Source organism: Cenococcum geophilum (genome assembly GCF_001692895.1).
Source record: "Cenococcum geophilum 1.58 unplaced genomic scaffold K441scaffold_56, whole genome shotgun sequence".
NCBI classification, from domain to species: domain Eukaryota; kingdom Fungi; phylum Ascomycota; class Dothideomycetes; order Gloniales; family Gloniaceae; genus Cenococcum; species Cenococcum geophilum.
The window spans coordinates 1,014,899-1,032,310 of NW_027137614.1; the positions used below are offsets into that span (position 1 = coordinate 1,014,899).

The 17,412-nt window shown below is 45.7% G+C and overlaps 3 protein-coding genes across 3 annotated transcripts; 2 read left to right on the forward strand and 1 right to left on the reverse strand.

Moving 5' to 3' along the window:
* Positions 1-3,642: 3,642 nt before the first annotated feature.
* Positions 3,643-6,717, forward strand: K441DRAFT_279376 (HET-domain-containing protein). Its single transcript, XM_067640921.1, has one exon. The coding sequence runs from the start codon at positions 3,892-3,894 to the stop codon at positions 6,415-6,417; it is 2,526 nt and encodes an 841-aa protein (XP_067499017.1). The 5' UTR covers positions 3,643-3,891; the 3' UTR covers positions 6,418-6,717.
* Positions 6,718-8,408: 1,691 nt separating this feature from the next.
* On the reverse strand, positions 8,409-11,273 carry K441DRAFT_645004 (putative polyubiquitin binding protein). Its single transcript, XM_067646778.1, has 3 exons — positions 11,046-11,273; positions 10,518-10,971; positions 8,409-10,441 (listed from the first exon to the last, which is right to left on the reverse strand). The coding sequence occupies exons 1-3, from the start codon at positions 11,091-11,093 to the stop codon at positions 8,628-8,630; spliced, it is 2,316 nt and encodes a 771-aa protein (XP_067499018.1). The 5' UTR covers positions 11,094-11,273; the 3' UTR covers positions 8,409-8,627.
* A 1,044-nt stretch (positions 11,274-12,317) lies between these two features.
* On the forward strand, positions 12,318-14,301 carry K441DRAFT_667649 (uncharacterized protein). Its single transcript, XM_067649879.1, has 4 exons — positions 12,318-12,847; positions 12,896-13,089; positions 13,159-13,525; positions 13,926-14,301. The coding sequence occupies exons 1-4, from the start codon at positions 12,807-12,809 to the stop codon at positions 14,194-14,196; spliced, it is 873 nt and encodes a 290-aa protein (XP_067499019.1). The 5' UTR covers positions 12,318-12,806; the 3' UTR covers positions 14,197-14,301.
* Positions 14,302-17,412: the final 3,111 nt, after the last annotated feature.

The following is a 17,412-nucleotide window of genomic DNA, read 5'->3' on the forward strand; positions in this document are numbered from 1 at the left end:
TAGAAAAGGTGGGAAAGAGATAAATTAATTTACACCCCCACAACAGCTATCATCTCAGAAATACCGTTAAATTGATCCGCAGAAGCAGCTCTATAATCGATGAGTATATCCACTCAGTACGCCTCCACGATATCTAGTAGAAAGCGCCGCCGAATGGGCGATTCGCCTGCTCAGGGTTTGCACGAAGCTCTTCACGAAGCTTTGCACGAAGCTCCGCACAAAGCTCTGCATACGGAGGCTCTGCACGAGGCTCTGCACGAAGCTCTGCACGAATCTCTGCGTACGGAGGCTCTGCATGAAGCTCTGCACGAAGCTCTGCACGAAGCTCTGCATACGGAGGCTCTGCACAACGGCTCTGCGTACGACGGTTCTGCGTACGACGGCTCTACTACGGAGGCTCTATATAAAAGCTTTGTGCAGAGCCTCCGTACGCAGAGCTTCGTGCAGAGCTTTTATACACGGAGCCTCTGTACGGCCTACCCAAGTAATAACTACCTAAGGTTCTTTAGGGTAGCAATTATAGATTTATATAGGTTTTATATATATTAGCTAACGTTTACTGGCGTTGAATAAAATTATATAGAGCTTACGCTCTTAACAACGCGGTTTTTTTTTAACGAAAATAAGCATAAGACCTAAAAATACCTAAGCAATAAAAATAATATATTCTAAAAGCCAAGGTTCTATTATATAATCGATAAACTTTGGGAAATAATATAAAATACTGGTGTTGAGTTATTTTAATATCCGCAACCTCCGCAACGCGGATATCGTTTNCNCNCTTTTTTTTTTTTTTTTTTTTGAAATCATACACCGTTTTAGCTGCCCTAAGGGCGCCATGCCGGGTCTTCTATTTTACAGAGGTAGATCCTAGGTAATCACCCGTCTCATCTACAGCAGTGATTCCGTGAGGCCCTCATCCGCCTGTCTTACGCGCTTTACAAATGTTGCGAATCACGCTCAGACGTGATTCCGGTGGTTTCGCACAAATGTAGTTAGAGGTGCCGACGGGCTCGTGCACGCTACGGGCTCATGCACGGTTTGATCACGCATCATCACCAAGTTCAAAAATTCACAACTCCACCAAATATTTATAGATTTCTACCAAATTAAAATCTGAGAGTCTTTTGGTGTTGCGCTTTTATTCTATCGTGATTATAGAGTCGCCATGCCATTTGGGGGGGTTGCGCATTTGTTGAGGCCGCCTAGAGGCCGCCTTTACAACCCCATCCTCTACCTCGTACTCCTCCTTAATAGAAGTCTCCTCCGGAATAGTGAATATAACCTACTTAACCTTCTGCCTCTCCTATATTAATCTTCTCTCTGCTTTTAGCTATATATTAAACTCTTATATAAAGCGAACCTCGTCTATAAGGCGCTTTTTCTCTTACTTAGTATCCTCCTTATGCTTTTACTTAGTAGCTTTACTAGCCTTTGTTATTTTATTAATTCTTTGCTTATTTTCCTTCGCTAGCCACCTCCGCACCTTATCCTTTACTTTACAAACTATATTAGCTTCCTTAATATCCTCTTTCTCTTAATAGAGCTCTTAGGCCTCCTATACCTTATTAGGTAAGTAAACAATAGCTCTAACGTACCCGACCACCAAGTGGCGAACACCACCAAAAACACGACGCGTCTGCAACTACTATTGAAATGGCCACACCACAACAACAAGAAGCATTACACAGAAAGGGCAGATTAATTCTAGCTCTCCAGGCCTACAAGCAGGGCCAAACTAATTCCCTTAACACCGCCGCGATATTGTAGGTTCGCCACATGGTGGTATTCGCCACTTGGTGGTCGGGTACGTTACCACCTTTATTTAATGCTAGAATCTAAAAGAGATTCTTTTACCTCTTTCTCTTCCTTTATTTTATCTTAAAAGCTTCCTAATAGCCTTAAATGCGGTTTTAAAGAAGTATATTAGTCGCTATAAGCTTATAAATATTAAGGGTGAGAGCCTTTACCCGTCTATTAGTCTTAGATTAAACTACGTCCTCTACTACCTATTTTAGCTAGGTTTTTATCTTCTTCTAGTTACTAGCTATAAGGATTAAGCCTATAGAGTTACTAGAAGATAGTCTCTCTTTATCTTTTTCCTTTTTAGCGTTAAATTGCTCTAATACCGTATTAGGGTCCTATAGGTGTATACTGGTCTTTTTTTATCTACTAGCTATATTCTTTAGCGTTATAGCCTTCTCCTATACTACCTAAAAGGTCCTAAAGAAGTCTCTCTTTGTAAAGCGTAAGAGTCCTTTATAATTTATAAGGAACTGGTTTAATTTATCCGAATAATAAATAGCTATTACGGCACCGTAACGGACCTAGTTAGGGGGCTCGCTTAAGCCTTGGCATATGTATATAAACGTGTCCTTTTCTACCTTTTGCTTCTTATCTTAATATCTAAGTCTATAGACTATTAATTGTACGGGCTTATATACGTTCTTTACGGCGCTCGTGCCTTAATTAACTAAGTCGCTATAATAATGGCTAGAGGAGAGAAGAGAGAGATGTCTAAAGGCTAAAGCCGGTGAGTTAAATGAGGAGGATAGATAGCTAGGAGAATCCTATAGTTGTTGTAATACTTAATAAACTTTATATTTATATAAAAACCATAGCCATTAATAATAAGAAGCCTTTAATCTCTTTTAGCCTTTACCTTTATCTCTCTATTAAAGATCTTTAACTATTAAAGGTTAAGGCTGTTATTGGTCTATCTAGAAGGTATTAAGGTAAAGAAGTAGTTATATTTATTAGGGTTAAAATCCTCTAGCTATATGTCTTAGATATTATTTAATATAGCTTAATAGATAAGAGTTAGTATAAGTGCTATTTGGTCTACGTAGATAGCTGCTACTACTATAATTTACTCTCTATTTCTATTTTAAATAATATTTTACATTCTTCCTAACTTAAAGGCACTCCTACTAAAGATCCTCTACTTCTTTTTTATATAACTGATAAGGAAGCCCTTTTTATTTATGTTCTAAGTATTACCTAGCTTAATATTATATTCCTTTATCTTTTGTCCTAAGAGCTTAAAGTAAAGGCTGTAATATAGCGCTAAATCAGCCCTCTTCCTAGATTTATTAATAGGAAGAAGGTATCCTAATTAGAGTATTTTTAATTTCTATTTAACCCAGCGTAAAGCCTAGTTAATTTCTAGCATTCTTTTAGCTATTTCTAAGGCTAGATTTTACACCATCTAATATAAAGGGGGCAGCCCTATTTTAAATAAGTCGTTAATATAATTAATAAGAGCCCTCTCCTGCCTAGGGGTAAGAATTTTTTAAGAATTGTAGCCATTAACCTTGCTGCCCGTCTTTCCATTAAATTGCTTTAAGAGGGTGCTTTGGTTAACCCCATGCTTATCTGCCATAGCCTGGATATTTTTTTTCTCTTAGAGGTGAAGCTCCGCGACCGCATCTTTAATTTTACCCATTTTTTATTGAAATCTATTGAAAATTGGTGGAGTTGTGTGCGTCGCAAGATGAGCGGTGAGGGTTGATGAGCGTGCACGAGCCCGTAGCGTGCACGAGCCCGTCGTGACCTCTAGTCGGCTTGCGGACCGATTGAAAATCCGCACCAACGGAATTACGTCTGAGCCTGCTGAGCCAGTACAATGCCGCCACGTTGGATGCCTCAGAGCCTTAGGTTTCTAGGCAGATGCGCTCATGTCGAACGAACTCGTGTGTAGGTTGATCTACGAAGAAAATGAGACGGTGTATGAGTCAAAGGCACCCTTGATCTAACCCTAATATAGTAGTGATCGGCACCAGGTCGACAGCCCAGCCTTTCTGTTTCTCATGTATGATTGTACATAAGATTCCATACTAGCGATCTAATTTTGTCTCAACTGTATGCCAATGTTAATTCATTAGATACAGAATGACGAGTGAGGAGGCCTCTTCGAAGAACGTTTGCCGAAAGTGTTGTGAGGGAAACCAATATAGACCGAAGATTTCGACAGCCATACCATTCCAGTACCAGAAACTGCACGATGGTCAAATACGGTTCGCTACACTCCATCCCGGATGCCCGGACTGTGATATCACTATATCACTTCATCATTGGGTTCACGATTTCCATCAGCCAGACACCCTGAAACCCGCGAGGATTCCCAATTTTACAGGGGCGGTTACACATCTGCGCGCCCCACAGCCGAATGAAGATGGTAGCGGAAACTTCAGCAGTACATTTGACCGTCGCATGAGCAATGATACTCAAAGCGTCTCAACTTTTAGCATACGGTCATCTATTCAACGAAGTTGGTCCTCGAGACTATCTAAGAGCCTCTCCGTGCCACAATATAGGAAAAGTAGCGCCGACTTCGGGTCTAGAAAGACGAAAGCTATTCGGCGCAAAAGGAAAAATTCGAAAGAACAAGATCAACCAAACTTGTGGATAACATCAAATCCTGACAATCTTACAGTACAGCATAATATAGACCATATCCCTCCTTTTAATCTAAAGTACGGATTCCCGGTTTTCGACCATCGAGGTGTAACAACTCATTTCTTACTCACCGGAGCAATTGAGGGTGAGCCCTTCTTTGAATACCGCGCTGCGGTCACTTATGAGGCCCTGTCTTATACCTGGGGAGATGCAACGCCGACTGAGTCTATCTTTTGTGATGGCACTCTCCTTCGCATACCTAAGAACCTTTTTAATGCACTTCAGCATTTGCGTTTGAGGAACTGCCCACGATTCTTATGGATTGATGCAATATGCATCAACCAGAGTGATATCGAGGAGCGTAATCATCAAGTACAAATAATGAAGTACATTTATCAACATGCTGGAAAGGTTCCCATCTGGCTAGGAGTAGCAGACATGTACACTAAACGCGCTATCACTTGGTTCGATCGATGGGCTAGATTAGCAGAAGACCTCAACGACTTAGGCTTACCACTCTTTCAGAAAAAATACATGGAAGATGATGAGTGGGTAGTCCCAAAGGGTGCAGACCTCCGGAGTGTGCAAGCATATCTGAAGAGGCCATGGTTCAGTCGAGCATGGACTTTCCAGGAAATTTGTCTTGCAGCTGACGCTTCAATAATATGTGGAAATCACGAAATGCCATGGGTGACATTTGCAAATGCCTGTTCCACAGCGGAAACCATTGGTCTTGAGCATATTATTTACAACCCTAACAGTGGCAATCTACAAATCGTTCTCGAGTATCACGATGCAATGTCAGCAGCAGACACTACCCGCGTTAAAGACGCATTACGACTTTCCAGTCTTCTGCGGCAGGCGCAGTTCCGCGAAGCGTCGAATGCAAGAGACAGAATCTATTGCTTATTGGGTATGGCATCGAGCAACCAGGAAGACATATACAAAGTTGATTACTCCCTGTCGGTGGAACAGGTTTACATTCAATTTACGCGCTCCATGCTAAGAGCGGATAAGCACCTTGAGCTCCTATCCGACGCAAGCAGGGGTGAACAGAGCGCCAGCTTGCCATCGTGGGTCCCCGACTGGCGTCTACCTCTGACAGTCACACCGATATCACAGCGGCTACAAGATGGATCTTCTAGATACCATGTAAATCGAGGAGTCCTCGTAGAAGAATTCATTCCCCAAGACGAAGATCACCCAAAATTGTCGTGTAACGGCATTCGAATGGGAAAGATTCACGCAGTACACAGCCTCCGCGAACTTCTCAAAGATACGGATGTCTCAAAAGTGAGTACTCGTGGATGGCGCTATATTTTTCAGAAATATCAAGGTTTCCTCCGACGTCTGGGTCTTACTGGGCGTTATGTCTTCACGACTGAGCTGTACACGTTAGCTTTCATTCGAACATTGTCGGCAGATACGCTTCCCATCTCAAAACGTTTGGACGAGGGTGTCATAGAGAACGAGTTCCCTTGGCACCATATATGGCCGAACACGATGAAGCCGTCGGAATTTCGGAGATATCACATGACACGCTTCGAATTTCCCGACGAGATGTCGACAGTTATTCCGAAATGGATAAACCGGATATATGGATCCATGGTGAATTACAATGCCCCAAAGCGCTTTTCGGTCCTTCGGTCAGTGAAGCAGCTGCGGCCTGGCTTCTCCTACTATCGTGATGACCATAACCTCGATAAAATGACCGAAGAGATTGTGACAGCCATCAACCGCTTAATTGAGGGAAGGGTCTTTTTCCTAACCGATAGAGGTTATATCGGTATAGGGCCTGCTAACACCCAGCCCGATGATTGCTTGTGCACCCTTGCAGGTGGCGATGTTCCGTACACGATCAGGCCTACGATGAATGCAAGCGAATATACTTTTATAGGAGAGAGCTATGTTCATGGAATCATGGATGGCGAGTTTTGGAATTTTTGCCAGCCAAAACATGGACACGTGGACAATCTAAACCAAAAGCTGACGAGAGTTGAGAAAATTATTCTTGTTTAGCTTTATTCTGGCTCAAGACCCCCTCTAAGAACTCATATTCAACCCCGGCTATGAATCGGCAAGGCGCTCGGTGATCTTGGTTGAAGCCAAAGCTCTTTAGGTGGTGATTTTTAAGCTTCATTAGTTTCCAAAGACGGTCGGGCTTTGTCCATTTCGATGTTCGATGCCGTAGAAAATTGTCAAAGACCTCGGCCGTGAAAGAGAATAGGCGCAACTACATAGCAAAGAGCATGGCTTGACTTTTAAGGACTTAAAGGGTAAGCGCTTTAATGGCCGCAGTATTCTAATATGGTAGGTTTGTTGGTAGGGGGGGGCTGGGGCATCCACAGGAGCTTCCTTAGGTCACGTGATCATCGCTTAGCTAGTATATAGAGTCGTCCCGAAGGGACGACTCCACCTTATGGAGTCCACACTATCATACACCTGCATTCCCGTGTGACAGGTTTTATAGGTGAGGGTGGTAGCTAGGGGTGAGAGCGGTGACAGGGGTGACACGCTGTAAGGGATATTATTGCAGTTGCCCTCAGGACAACCCCCGGACCCTCGGATGGTCGTCGGGCACGTGCCCGTAGTATATAGTCTCCACGATCCCAGAGGCCTTACCTCCTTAAGGATTTGTCTCCTCTACAATCTATCCTGTTCCTACAATCGTGCCTTATAGCCCCCTGTCTACAAAGTCCCCTTATATTTAAATACTTTATACTCCTTTTAGAAGGGCAGTCGGCTCTAGAGAATTAGATTATTTATTTACTTATTAATTAATTTTTACTCTTTTTTATACTTTTTTTTAATAACTATTATAATATATATAAATAGTTTTAAAAGGATATTAAATAGACTCTCTTTAATCAATTTACTTATCTTTAAGTATATATTTATAAGAGGCTAATATAACACCCTATAAAGGAATATAAGCTTATAAAGCTATTTATATAATATAATTAAAAGCTTTACTCTACCTATATCAAGGCATAGTGGGGCTTTACTAGATCTATTACTAAATATACCTTATAAATCTTATAATAGTAAAAATTGAAAGAGATCTTGTAGAGTTTTAAAAACTCTATTTAGTTACTCTATCTATTCTATAGAAGAGATAAATACTAGCTCTCTTATATGAAGTGATTTAATTCTAAAGACTAAGTGTATATAGTAATTATATAGCAAAATTGACAGCTTCTACGACCTCGTAGCCTTGATCATGGAGCCTTGATCCTATCGATTCTATTGGCTAGATCTTATCGATAACTGTGGGACACATTTCGCCAGGACAAGGTATATCCCAAGGACTCAATGAATTGGAGATATCCGCAATGGTGCCTTGCTCGCATTATTGATTGGATCTCTGTATCTTTCGGAGCCATCGTTGGTTGAGCGGAGAGGTTGGGTAGCTCTCAGTAACGCCCATTTCCTGATCCTTTGACGGCTCTGAGAAGCTGGTGCCCCGATAATCCCAGCGAAACTGCGGTTGCGTTATTAAAATACATCTTTGGGACAAGCTAACATACAGCTGGGACGGACCCTCTCAAACAGCACCGTTGAGTTTGAAGATCATCAGAAAGTCGTTTCTCCCGGATAGCATGCGCAAAACCGTTTACTTCACTGTGCAGACGCTTTTGAGTGCATATTACTGCTGATCAGTGCATATTATTGCTGATCAGTGCATGAAACCTGCTATTAGTGCACGGAACTTGCCATAATAAAGTACAGGCATTCTGCTTTGCCCCGTAATTGATCGGCCCCAAGCTGTATTTACTATACACTCTTTTGCTTATGTTATCTTAGTTGCGTATTGCATTCATGCCCCGTCAGTGTACCCGTCATCTCCAGTTCCCATGCCACATTTGTCCTTCCCACCTAATATGCACAGATTCAATCACACCAGTACTAACTCAAAGAATGAATAAGCTTACGATATGAAAACACAAGGAATGGGGTGAACCGCTTAAAGCAAAGCATGATTAGTCTATCACTCACGAGATCTAGAATTTCGTGGAATTATGGATTGGATAGTTTACTAGCTAAATACTTCATGTTGATGCCTATCTAGCTTCATCATAAAAATACCATTCGTCTAAAGGCTTTGAGAAAAGTCAACCTGCCACTCCGGCAATGCCGCAAAAGGGGAAACCCAAACCCAAAACCTTTGTAGCATTCGTCGGTCCTTACCCTGAGCCGTTCAGCCTCCAGATAGCGCCTGGATTCCTTGCTCAATCAAGTTTTTCCCTAATCTCCGCTACTACATTCTTGACTCTGGGCTCCTTCACCTTCTCCTCCGCCCTCGCGACCGCCTCCTCGATATCGAACACGTCTCTCGCTGCCTCACAGAAATCTTTGCCGAGACAGAGTAACGTGCCGGCAGCCACTAGCGCCCGATACACGGCCTCGGAATCTGTCGCCGACATCAGCATCCGAGTCAGATCGTCGAGCAGCGTAAGCGCGCGGTCAGCATTAGATGTCGTTGATAGCAGAACGGCGTAATTAATATATATGGTTGTTAGGGCGATAACGAGGGTTCGAGCGGAGCTCGTGATGAAAGGTTTGATGAGGGCGTGGATGGCTTCGAATTCGTGATCCGCCACCGCACGGCCTTCTTCTGTCTTGAAGAGGTTGCTGAAGGCGCGGGCAGCCAGCATGGTGTTGTTTGGAGGACCTGCAGGCTCAAAGACTCCGGAACCTGCGAGAAGAGCGACTAGTGATTCGCCAGCTGGGGACTGGTAGGCAGCTGTCTTGCTTGAGGCGGCGGCCAGAACGCGGAGCAGGTCGAGGCCAGGAAGGCGCTTGTCCTGGGGCCAGGCTGTGGCGATTTTGAGAACGACATCGATGCCTGTAGGGTCGATGTTCTTGGTTAAACCTTTCTCAAGGTGCGTGATGGTTGACTCTAGCACTTCAAGGTCGGAAGGATTAAGAGAAAGGTCTTTGGAGCCTTCGCCGATGATTTGTTGATTGAATTCTTGAATTTTCTTATATATGGTCTTGAGATTTGCTGTGGTAATATCGAGATATTCCTTTTGTGGAAGCACTTTAGGCCGAGCTGCTGGAGGTTGCTGCGGAGCAGGTGATGCTTCACCAGGTCGGTATCGCGACTCTGTACCCCAAGGGTCTGCGCCAGGAACGTGACTTTGAGACCCACTGGCCTGACCAATTGTTGCACCCTGTGTGTTTTGTACAATGAAATTTGTGACTTGGTCTAGATATGTGATTGGAAGTTTATTGGTTTCGCAAAATTTGCGAGCTACTTCGTAAGGATTTTGAGAAAGGTTGTAAGGTAATTTTAGCGGTGGTTTACCATCCTCGATATCGACATCGAAGACATAATCGTAGTCCTTTCCCTCGTGAGTGATTTTCCTGCCGCTGCTTCCAGCAGCGTCAACAACAGTTCCGACACTGATCCATGTATTAGCTGCTGTTGACCACTGATATGCGGAGACATTCCCGTTTGTCTCTTTAATCATTTGGACTTGTCCTTCCTTTGTCCCTGACTTTTGCTTTAGGAATTCGGGTCCAGGTAGCTGCTCTTTATTGATATTTCCTACTTGCTGTTGCGGTATTGCTGATCCTTTCACTGAGTCCTCAAAAGCCTGAATCACGGCAGGTTCAGCGTGTCGATCTTTTGATTTGCTAAAGATCCGAACCATACGGTCGCTAGCTCCTGTGACAATGTCTCCGTTCTCGGGACATGCGGCAACAGACCAAACTGAAATAGCCGGGTGCGTAATCGTTTGAATGCATTGCTGATTGTTCCATATCCGGGCTGTCCGATCCTCTGACGAGCTGACCAGCTGGCCGTCGGGTAGAGCTGTCAAAGAGTATATGAAGTTCTCGTGCCCATGTAGCTGGCAGATCTCACGGCCATTGATGGTCCATAATCGGATTATAGCATCGTTTCCGGCAGAAGCAAAGTGCGCCCCTGTTGCGTGCTTCAGTGGTAGCCTGCATAAGGCTCTGACAACGTCCTGGGTCTTGATGGTTCGGATGGTCCTGCCGGAGGGATGAAACAAACGAATGATTGTATCGGCGCAGGCTGTGCTCCTATCAGTAAGACTGTGCCTCTTGCGTCGCACAATGACAGAAGTGGAACTGTGTGGTTTTCCCCCTACCTGTAATGATCATTTCCTTATCGTACGCGAGAACAGCCCAAACCGCAGCTGTGTGTCCTTGCAACACTGTGGAAGTCTCCCATTTGCCTACTTGCCAAAGTCGAGCATCATTGTCCCAGCTGCCGCTGATTATAAACTTCCCATCCTCACTGACGTCTAAGGCACAGACATTGGCGGCATGACCTAGCAGAAGGGCATCTGCATTATCTTGTGGAGTCTTAGCCGGCTGCTTAACTTCTATTACGGTATCCTGGCCTCCGGATACAATGAGACCGTCTGGATATTCTGAGGAAGGTGGAACGAAGGCTAGGGAGTTGATGAAGGCGGTACCGTGCGACGTGAGGGTGTGGTCATAGGTTGGCGGGGTATGGGACAGCAATTTCCATAACCGCACAGTTGCATCTCTTGAAGCAGAGACAACAAAACTGGAGTGTGGAAATGCAACACTTCGAACCTGGAGAATACGCGATTAACATGGAATGAACGTCTTGGCGGAAGACAAAGAGGCCTTGCAGCAGCGGAGCTTACGTCGTCTTCGTGGCCTTGCAGCGAGGCGGAGAGCTTGTAGTCGCCCATGGATGCACAAGAGCAAGATTTGTGGGCTGATGCGGAGGAAGAAAAGTCAGATTTTTGGACTAGAGGGGCTTTCCATGCATTTACTGTGACGGTGATTGTAGCAGCATCGGCGGCATCGGCAGCATCAGCAGGTGCTGTGGTGGAGCTCGGTCGGTGCTCTGTGCTCTCCGGGTGGTGTCGTGCAGCTGCGGTGCGCCAAGCCCAGCGAATGTCGTCGATTACTCAAAGTGGAACCAGTCCCAAGCGCTTCACATGAGCAGGCCCAACCTTTTTTCGCCCTGTACTACTGAAAATTGTCGGCCATCAGGAACCGCCGACCCCCGGCTTGGTACACTTCAAGGTTTGGCACGAGGGACGGATGGCTTAGCGTTAATCGTTGTCTATCAAGCCATCTTATTCTTTGCAGTTGTATCTCTGTGTGGATACTAATGTGACTTCGGTAGTGGGAGAATCTTAAGCGAAGCAAGCCTTTGCTTGGTCAAGAAAGCTGTGAAAAGCTCCTCGGCATAATTAATTCATAGTGAAGGTTTTCAAGAGCCTGTCCAAACTGTAAAATGTTGTGGCAACAAACTAAACAGATGACGACTGTACGCTATCTCTGCCCCCCTTTCCCGCGCGTGGGATAGTAGATTCCGAGAGGCCTTCGATGGCTTCGATGGCTTCTATGGCTTCGCTGGCTTCCTCGTTTGCCAAGGCCAAGACGGGATCAAACCGACTTCATGGAGAAAAGAGCACAAAAGGAGAAACGATCGTCCAGATACGATTCAAGAACCTCGTGGTGGCTACCTCGCTGTGGCTCCAGAGCTTCGAAAAGAGGGCATCGCCAGCACGCGGAGGTCGTTGGTGCTGTCGATGGAATTACCACGCCCTCCAACCGCACTTGGACCCCTTCCTGCATGGGAATTGGAAGGAGAATAAAGAAAATCGCCCCGATAACCAGCTGTATGTGGTGCGTCTGTCTGTGGTAGCGACTGCACATGCCTACACACACCTGTCACGCAACGCCCTGCGCTTTGCCTGCTAGCTGCGTTTTCGGGGCGTGGTACGTCTCGCCACAGTCCTCGATCTAGTACAGTGCGAAAAGCTGCAGCTAGATTTTTGACGCGCCTCTTCGCCTGACCACCCCTGGTTTCGTCCGCCCGCCTCATGCTCTGTCCACATGTTCGTGGTGTTGATACCCGTGGGATGCTCTAGAACGGTACCATCCCCAGCAAACTAGCGCCCGCCCTCTCCGCGACTGGAGACAAACCCGTTGCGCGTCAGCTCTGGTCTTTTGGGCTAATTGCAGAAGCCTTAACGGCGCATCACCCGAATGCTCAATTGGGACTACCGCTCCAGAATTCGACAGGGTACAAGACGAAGCCCTCTTCTCCCTTGTTTTGTTTCTTCCCGGTCAAGAAACTTTCATATCTACTCTTCCTGTCCGTGTTCTATTTTGGCTGAAGTCCGCAATCCTGCTCAGCCATCAATTTATTGTTGTGGCATTTCCGCTGCCATAAGCACGTCGGTCTCCGTGCGCTGACTACACCCATACTTGCCGTAAACCCAGAAGCAAGCTATTGTTATTTTCTATTGATCGGTGATCGTCTTTCCTTAAAAGAAATTCTGGATCTTGTTTAAAAAGATCTCTGATCACTTCTCTTCCCATTCTTATACCAAGATCCTGATTGCCTCTTCCGCGTTGCTCTCAACTCAATTCACACAACATAAAATATGGACACACCTAACAATGAGTTGATGTCGGCTCTTGCTACGTACGTTCCGACCTACCCAACGACTTCCAATGGCTAATTATTATCCAGGCTGCTTGAAGCTGGCAAATACTCTGACCTCACAATTGTTTGCGGAATGAAACGATATGCTGTCCACCGTGCAATTGTCTGCTCGCGATCCGGATTCTTCGACGGAGCATGCAGCAGTCCGTTTCGAGAAGCGGAAACTGGTATCATCGACCTCAGCGAAGACGACCCGGAGGCTGTTGAGCACATGGTCAACTGTATGAGACCTCATATATTCCAACAAGACTTGAAGCCATCGGCAGCATTACTGACAATTTCGCCTGCAGACTTCTACCATCTCGATTACCTTAACAAGCTTAAATCTCGCCGCTCGTCCTACCGCTCTTCTCGCCCCGCATCACCAATCAGTCCACGCAGCCCAACTCGGCGACGATCGAAAAAACTGAACCTCGCGCTCGTGGAAGATCCGCTCCTAGCAATGGCAGCGGCTAGTGCCGCAGCGAATCCGCTGACACCACCAGATGAGCAAATCAACCAATTTGAAATGTTTGACTCGTCAAAGCTCCCTGATACGCCTATGGAGGATCAATATACAGAGGAAGATCCATTTGAGAACGCGTTCGCGGACCAGGTGCCGGACAGCACGCAACCACACCTCGTCACGCACGCCAAGGTGTATGCGATCGCAGAAAAGTGAGTGCATAATTTATTTTTCCTTGCAAAATGCTTCTCGAGAAGCATCCATGATTTTTACCGCCCCCACAATTCCTGTTTAGCCTGCCCACTGCGTCGGTCACCGACCCCGCGACGTGCGTCAGCTTCCTAGTCAGCTTCTGGTATCGGATGCCAATCAAATCGTCGACGCACGCACCATCTTGTCAGATCCGCCAAGCCACGCCCGACCCTTCCCCACCATCCAATACCCATTCAATTCCTTTCCAGGTCGCACATAGGCCACGCCCAATTCACGCCCAACTCACCCAATAGCAACACCATGATTCACACCCCTTCGCACTGCAGACCCTGAAACCGCCCAATACGTCATCTTACCGTACTTCATCCCAGTTCACCTCGACTAACTTTTCTTTTGCAGATACGGCATAGCGGGTCTCAAGTCTCTCGCACGCCGCAAGTTCTCTTTCCAGATCGCGCTCCACTTCAGCTGTCCAGAGTTCCCAGAAGCCTGCCAGGAGGCGTATGAAACGACTATTGACTCAGACCGTGGGCTGCGGGACTTGGTTATCCAGACCTTCCGTGCACACCCGGATCTTGCTCTTCGAAAGGATATGGAGGAGGTTGTCAAGGCGACGCCGAATTTGGCGTGGGAGTTGTTCAGGGTCGGGTGGGGGATGCCAGTGCACTGAGTGAGAAGTTGAGATTCGCAGCGCCCAAGCCAAAAAAATAAAAATAAAGGCACACAAAATTATTGAAGAAGCTGGGCTGGCCCATTTTACTATACACTACACTCCGTGCCTGTTAGAGCATGACAGGAGAGGAATACTTTAGGGCTTATCGCTATAGAGGGACCGAGCAGCCTCGGATTGGGAACAGGAATGGATACGCATCGCAGCCAGGACGGCGCGAATGCTCGGCGTTGTCGTATCGGCATTTTCTGAAGATGACAGGCTTCGTCTTTCAGATGGAACAATAGGATTTCCTTGGTTTCGGTCGTTTTCGGGTATGATACCACCTCACCAGTCTCTACTAGAAACTTTTCTCTTGGTAGCTTGTAAATTCTCAAATATGTTTTACTGGATTATCAACGTCAGCTTCAGATTACCAAGTAATGAGTGCCGCTACTGCTATATAGGACATTGCCGCGGTTTGTTCCGCAACTTCATTAAAATGACGAGCTAACCACTCTTCCCATGCGAAGCTGTTTCCTTATCTCCCCATATTTTATTTCACTTATCTCACTCCTTCCAGAATGACTTCATCTGTGTTCACCTCGCTCAAGGACATCCCAGTCTGTCCCCGCATGCAAGGGGCAAAAGCGGTAGCGGTCGCCCATTCCGGGTCAGCGCTAAGGATTTTCCCGGTTCAAGCCCGTCTCCCAAAGCAGGAACGACGGCAAGGGTGGCACGGGGCTCCAACGCTTTTACCCTGCGGGCGCGCACGCGGGGTCCCCGCTGCTTGGGAACGGAGTAGATGGACCGGAGTTCAGTGCGTAATAAATCGGGATGAAGGATTATGCAAGTAGGATGATAGATGGGGCGTAAGATCGGTGGCATTAGACTTTCTAGAAAGCAGGGCCTGGGAGCTACTCCATGACATCGCTAGAAAAGGGGAATGATAGAACACCGAAGTGGCCACACATGACATCGCTAGAAAAGGGGAATGATAGAACACCGAAGTGGCCACATACAGCGACGACGGATCAGAACAGTTAGGCTATACCTGCAAAAGTAAGAAGCACACTCTGCCCTGTAAAGCGTTGCAGAGGAATGCAAGCAGATGGTTAATGCCTCGCTTCCGAGAGAAACAGACGCATTGATCGCAAACTGGAAGGAGTAGAAAGAACCAGGAACAAGTAGCTGTTACGCAAAACCTTATTCGTACTCGTATGCAAGTTTCAGCCCTCCATCAATCAGAAGCCCTGGAATGTTTCAGTAAGTATTCCGTTGGATACACTTATTTTAGTTTAAAGAATATCCGGTCTCGTATCAAAGTACCAAATAATTGTTAGAACTAAATGGAGGTGACTGCAGCATCCCTTGCAACGGCACAATTCATCCTATGGTTATCGATAAGAACCAGCCCAATAGAACCAATAGGATTAAGTTGGGATGCCCAATTGTTATTTCGCCAATGCATGGATCACTTGCTGGTAGGACGCTACTTGCATGGGATAGAAACCTCACCTTTCTGCTGAAACAGTGTTTTCAAATCCTAATCCCGCTTACCTATCTTCTCACATGCTCATTATGGTACTGGAAGTGGTGTTTAAGCACCTTGAACGCCAATCCGTTGAGCAATCCTAATCCCGCTTCAAATTCTGGATTTATCTTGGTCCAATCTAGAAACCCTCCCGGTTATTCTGTAGACGAAATCATTTCCCGAGGGACTGTAGTCAAGTTGGTACAGGTATTGGGAACATTTAGCCAAGGATTGACGCTAAAAGTTGGCGAGCCACCTCCTGACGCACAGCCGTGTGCGTGGTCTGCGCAGGAGTTACTTAGCAATATCTACCCTGTTAATATAAGTGATTCTATGGGGTTTATATTGGTAATATACATAGTGCAGGTATATCTATGGCCTTGGAAAGCTAATAGTAGAAAGGGAGAGGTGGAATATAGCTTTAATTCCCGAATAGGAACAATAGAACTAATAGAATTTAAAATCTCTATATTTTACTAACTCTAAGTCGAAATATTATAATATTTTTACTATTAAATTCGCCTTCTTAATCTCTACAATTCTATAGTATAAAAGTTCTTAGTAGCTGTTACCGTTTATCTGGGGTAATATATCTATATATAGTATAGGGGTAATTAACGTTTAAATATCGTGTTCAGTTATTAAGATCTAACTATAAGCGGCCGATAAACCCTATATTAAGCTCGTCAATATTAAGGTTGACGATCCTCGGAGATGGCCCCTTAATTGGGCCTAGGTTGTGGCTATGCACGCCAAAGTGGCGTCAATATGGCGTCAAGTTTAATGGCTAAAAGGTTCCTATTGGCACCAGCTGAATGATTTCCGGCTCATCTGAAAAGCTGATCGTCCCCCTCTCTTTGACAGACTATTGCATGCAAAGTCAGTTTAGTGCGTAAGCTTGTGTTGCATGCTTTCTACTGCCGTTGGATGAATATACCCTGGGATTTCCGCATTCTACATCAAAGACGGCTGAATGAGTGCAAATGATTGCCTTGTGCACTTTGTGTATCGTCACCGCAAACAATCGTCAAATAGGAGTAGTTTTCAGAGGATAGGAAGCTGTATTGTCAGTTGAAACTAATCTTGGAGGAGGAAGGTGGAACTAACGATTGTAGCGAACTCAGTAGCAGCTTTCGTGGCTCTTCAGTTGCCGTTATTCTGACCAGTTAGAAAACCCTAAAAGAGGTACATCAAACTTGCTGCAGCAGGCGAAGACCACGCTGGCCAATATTTGTGTCGTGGAAGAAACGAGAAAGGAGCGAGAAAGATGAAGCAGGAACGAATGGAGGCCACGCTATCACGAACTCTCCGCTATGCTTCACCATTCAAGATGCATTATCAAGATGCATTATCAAGATGCATTATCAAGATGCGTTATGATTGATGTGGTCTTGTCTTCATAGAACTCCATGCGGCCAGGATCCGGACAGTAACACTTGGCAGTAACTTTACAGTCCGAATCTTTTGATCAGTGGCGGCTCAGCAGGCGTAAAGGAAGCCAAGACACTACCCGGGGCCTATTTTAGCCTTCCCGTTACCTATTTTTACTCTTTCTTGCGCTTTACGTGTCTCCCCCTACGCGTCTCTTTCTACGCGTCTCTCTACGCATCCCCCTTTGTAAGAGAAGCATAGGCAAGGCACAGGCAAAGACGCGAGCAGAGGTGCTAGCAGAGGCACAAGTAGAGGCACAAGTAGAGGCACAG